At 50.7% G+C, this 4,196-nt stretch overlaps 1 protein-coding gene across 1 annotated transcript in view; it reads left to right on the forward strand.

The window, feature by feature from the left end:
- Nucleotides 1–4,196, forward strand: part of TNRC18 (trinucleotide repeat containing 18) — a 174,368-nt gene that overhangs the window by 98,236 nt on the left and 71,936 nt on the right. Inside the window, exons 16-17 of the mRNA XM_011996251.1 lie at nucleotides 757–928; nucleotides 3,157–3,517. Of these exons, the coding sequence (XP_011851641.1) occupies nucleotides 757–928; nucleotides 3,157–3,517 (533 nt within the window). The remainder of the gene's footprint in view (nucleotides 1–756; nucleotides 929–3,156; nucleotides 3,518–4,196) is intronic.

Here is a 4,196-nt window from a genome sequence, read left to right on the forward strand (position 1 = left end):
GGAGGCTGAGGTGGGAGAATTGCTTGAACCTGGGAGGCAGAGGCTGCAGTGAGCTGAAATTGAGCCACTGCACTGCATTCTGGGCAACTGAGTGAGACTCCATCCAAAAAATAAAAATAAAAAAAAATAAAATACAGCAGCACCAAACGTTTGTGGCCAAGATATATGTCACTAACAGTGCAAGACACACAGTGAGTGAGTGCCAAGTACAGATTGGCTGTTTCGATCACCTGTGAAGTTTCAGCTTAAAGCAAGCAAGTGGGGCTTCTGAGCCATGTCTGTGTCCCCATTGCCACTGCGCACGGGATTCCGGAGACCAGCAAATGGCTCCTTTTTTGTTTTTTTTTCCTTGCTGGAGAAGACAGACTGGAATCCTTCATGTAAACTTGTGTCCTAAACTCCCCCTGCCATCCTGGTGGATTTCGTTGGCGTTTCTGATCTTTGTTCTTGGCACGATTTGGTCAATAGGTATCTGACCACACAGAGATGTGTGTGAGTGTACGCGTGAAAGCACACAAGAAAGAAAATGCTTTTTTCCTTCTTTCACCTTAAACTCTCATTCTGCCTCATTCACAAATATCCCAGAATTCCAGCACTGTTGTAATTTACAAGATCCATCTCCCCACGCCCATCACTCTGTCATCACTGTCCACACTTCAGGGTCCAGAGCCCAACCCTTCAGGGCCACGAGGGTGGACCCCAGCCCGCAAGTCTTGTCTGGCCAGGGTGCTGACCGGTAGTGCGTCTGCGTTTCAGGCTGAGCAGCAAGTCTCTGCTGACATCAGATGACTATGAGCTGGGAGCAGGGATAAGAAAGAGACACAAGGGGTCTGAGGAGGAACATGATACCCTCGTCGGAATGGGGAAAGCCAGGGGGAGGAACCAGACTTGGGATGAACATGAGGCCTCGTCCGACTTCATCAGTCAGGTGAGTAACCCAGTCTTCCAGGTGTGTGAGATCTTTCAGGGAGGTGTCTGGAGGGTATGTTAAGAGTTCACGCTCCCTTTGCAGGCCCCTTGTTCCTGTACAGAAACCTTAGACGTGGCTGTCTTAGTGCCAGAATGACGACTCTTCTCTAATCCTTATTTTACAGAGGGGGAGATTAAGGCCCAGAGGAGGTCAGAGACCTACCGAAGTAACACAGCCTCAGAGACAGGAGACCTAAAAGCTATCTCCCTCCGTGTGCTGCATGACCCTTTGCTAAAGCCAAGCAGAGATACAAGTTCTTAACCAAATAATGCAATTGCTCTGTTGTTTAACGGTGTAATTGTTTAATGAGTGGCTTTGCCATTCTGTAGTTCTAAGAAACAAGGGCTTGGTGCCATGGTAATTTCCTCTCTGAACTCTCCAGGGGTAATGGGCTGAGAGCCAACTCCTTGAGTCTTCTTATTTCTTCAGAGCATTGAAACCATCCACTTAAGGTGCCTTTCTGTAAATACTAATGTACCTTGTCATCCCTCCCCATAAAGCCCAGTGCAAAGGGGTAGTTTTTTGTTTTGTTTTGTTTTTTTGAGACGGAGTCACTCTGTTGCCCAGGTTGGAGTACAGTGGCACCGTCTCAGCTCACTGCAATGTCTGCCTCCCAGGTTCAAGCGATTCTCCTGCCTCAGGACCTCCCGAGTAGCTGGAATTACAGGCGCCCACCACCATGCCTGGCTAATTTTTGTATTTTTAGTAGAGACAGGGTTTCACCATCTTGGCCAGGCTGGCCTTGAACCCCTGACCTCAGGTGATCTGCCTACCTCAGCCTCCCAAAGTGCTGGGATTCCAGACGTGAGCCACTGCACCCGGCTGAGGGGTATTTTGGTTGACCTGGCTGAGAAAGCATGTTTTCTTAAGAAAAGAAAGAAGTGTTTATGGACTCAGAGTTAAGATATTGTCACCTGCTTTGTGGGGCTGTTGGGGGCAGGCTCAAGGAGGGAGACGGGGTCTAGGAAGAGAACGATCGCCAGTGTGTACACCAGATATTTTTTACTTTAAAATTGTGGTAAGGGATGCTTTTGTTTTAATTGCCACCATCCCAACTTTTTTCTTAAGAAATGTCACCTGATTAAAGAAAATCGAGATAAAATGTTCAAACGTGGGGCATCAATGACTTTGAAACTGCATGTTTCACTTCAACAAATGACTACAGCTGACAATAGACGTGCAGGCAGGAATTTAATCTGTGAAATCGCTAATGGTTCTTTCTGCTTCAGGCATCCAAGGAACACTTGAGGCATTTTTTTTTTTGGCAGGTTTGGCCCCTTTAGTTGGGCAAACTGGTTTGGACTGTGCACTAGTCTTTGTCAGCTGCTGTAGGTGACTGAGGCATATCAGCTGCGCTTCAATCTGGGGTTTTGATCTTGATTCCTTTCCTCCTCTCTTAATCCAGCTGCCTTCTCCAGGCCATTGGCAGCAGCACTTGCAAGTGCTTCCTTAGGAGACAGCAGGCAGTGCCACGGAAAGCCAGGGTCAGGGATTAATGTAACCACAGCACTGGCTGTTTAATAAGTGGTTACCTTGTACCAGACATTGTGGTCACTGCATACCTTACCCGAGTTCATCTTCAGAAGCACTTTGTAATGCCAGACACAAGTATCCCCATTTTACAGAGTTAAACATTGAAGCTGGCCAGCTGTGGTGGCTTACGCTTGGAATCCCGACACTTTGGGAGGGAGGCTGAGGTGGGAGAATGCCTTGAGCCTAAAGTTTGAGACCAGCCTGTGCAACATGGTGAAACCCCATCACTACAAAAATAAAAATAAAAAAAATTAGGAGTGGTGGCACACGCCTGTATTCATCCAGCTACCAGAGAAGCTGAAGCGGGAGGGTCACAGAGCCCAGAGGTGGAGGCTGCAGTGACTTCCGACTCCCAGCTAGTCGGGAGCCTGAGGCAGGAGAATTGCTTGGACCTGGGAGGTGGAGGTTGCAGTGAGCCGAGATCGCGCCACTGCGCCCCAGCCTGGGCAACAGAGTGAGACTCCGTCTCTAAGTGTGTATATATATATAAATATATATATAAATATGTATATTTATAGATATAGAAGCTAAGAGGAGTTAAATCACAGAGGCAGGGGAAGGATTGGAGCCCAGGCTGGGCAGAGCATGTGCACAGAAACCCACTACGCTGTTTTGTCAAATCTTTTAACCCATGACCCATCTTCCCTCTCCAGCTAAAGATTAAGAAGAAGAAGATGGCCAGCGACCAGGAGCAGCTGGCAAGCAAGCTCGACAAGGCCCTCTCCCTCACCAAGCAGGACAAGTTGAAGTCGCCCTTCAAGTTTTCGGACAGTGCTGGGGGGAAATCGAAAACTGGCGGGGGCTGCGGCAGGTACTTGACTCCTTACGACAGCCTGCTGGGGAAGGACAGGAAGGCGATGGCCAAGGGCCTCGGCCTGTCTCTGAAATCCTCCAGAGAAGGTAAACACAAAAGGGCCGCCAAAGCCAGGAAGATGGAGGTGGGGTTCAAGGCCAGAGGCCAGCCCAAGTCGGCCCATTCCCCGTTCGCCTCGGAAGTGAGCAGCTACTCTTACAGTAAGTAGCGGATGCCGCGCCACCTTTGGTCCGCTGCTCTCTCTTTCGCTCCCCTCTTCTCTCCACCGTTCTCCTCCCCTCTCTATCTCTCTGGGGCGCACTAAAGTGCCTAGGCTTGGCATGGCCGCCAAGCCAGAAGTTGGGGGGAGGCCGCGTGAAGCGGATATGCCTGTGATTGGCGAGTGTGATGCCGGGCAGGTGCTGGTGATTGGTGGGCGCCCGTGATTGGCGATTGGAAGCCGACGTCCGCCAGTGCTCTCCTTGCCCGCCCTCCGCTTGCCTACCGGATGCCATTGGCGTGGAGGCCTTGCGCGTCATAGAGTTTGCAGCTGTTTGGCCTAGACAGGTCTGGAGTGCGACTGCTCTTGAGGGTCCTAGAGGTGACTGGACTCCCCTACCCACAGGATGCATGCTGTCTGTTGCAGACCACAGCTTGGTAGCGAAGTGTTGGCGGAAACAGCATTTATGGAGCGCCCAGTGCTGGGCTCTGGATGCAGGGCTTCACTGGCATTATTGTGTCTATGGCAGCTCTGACAGTGGTACCCCCATGTTGTTGCTGGGGATGCTGAGGCCTGAGAGCCAGAGGGAGTGTGTGCGCTCAGGTGCGAAGAGGCGACTCGGGGTTAAACCTGGTTTGGCCTGACCCACCTACTCACTGAAACCTGCTGCCATCATGGCT

This window comes from Mandrillus leucophaeus, unplaced genomic scaffold, assembly GCF_000951045.1.
Source record: "Mandrillus leucophaeus isolate KB7577 unplaced genomic scaffold, Mleu.le_1.0 Scaffold506, whole genome shotgun sequence".
Taxonomy (NCBI): domain Eukaryota; kingdom Metazoa; phylum Chordata; class Mammalia; order Primates; family Cercopithecidae; genus Mandrillus; species Mandrillus leucophaeus.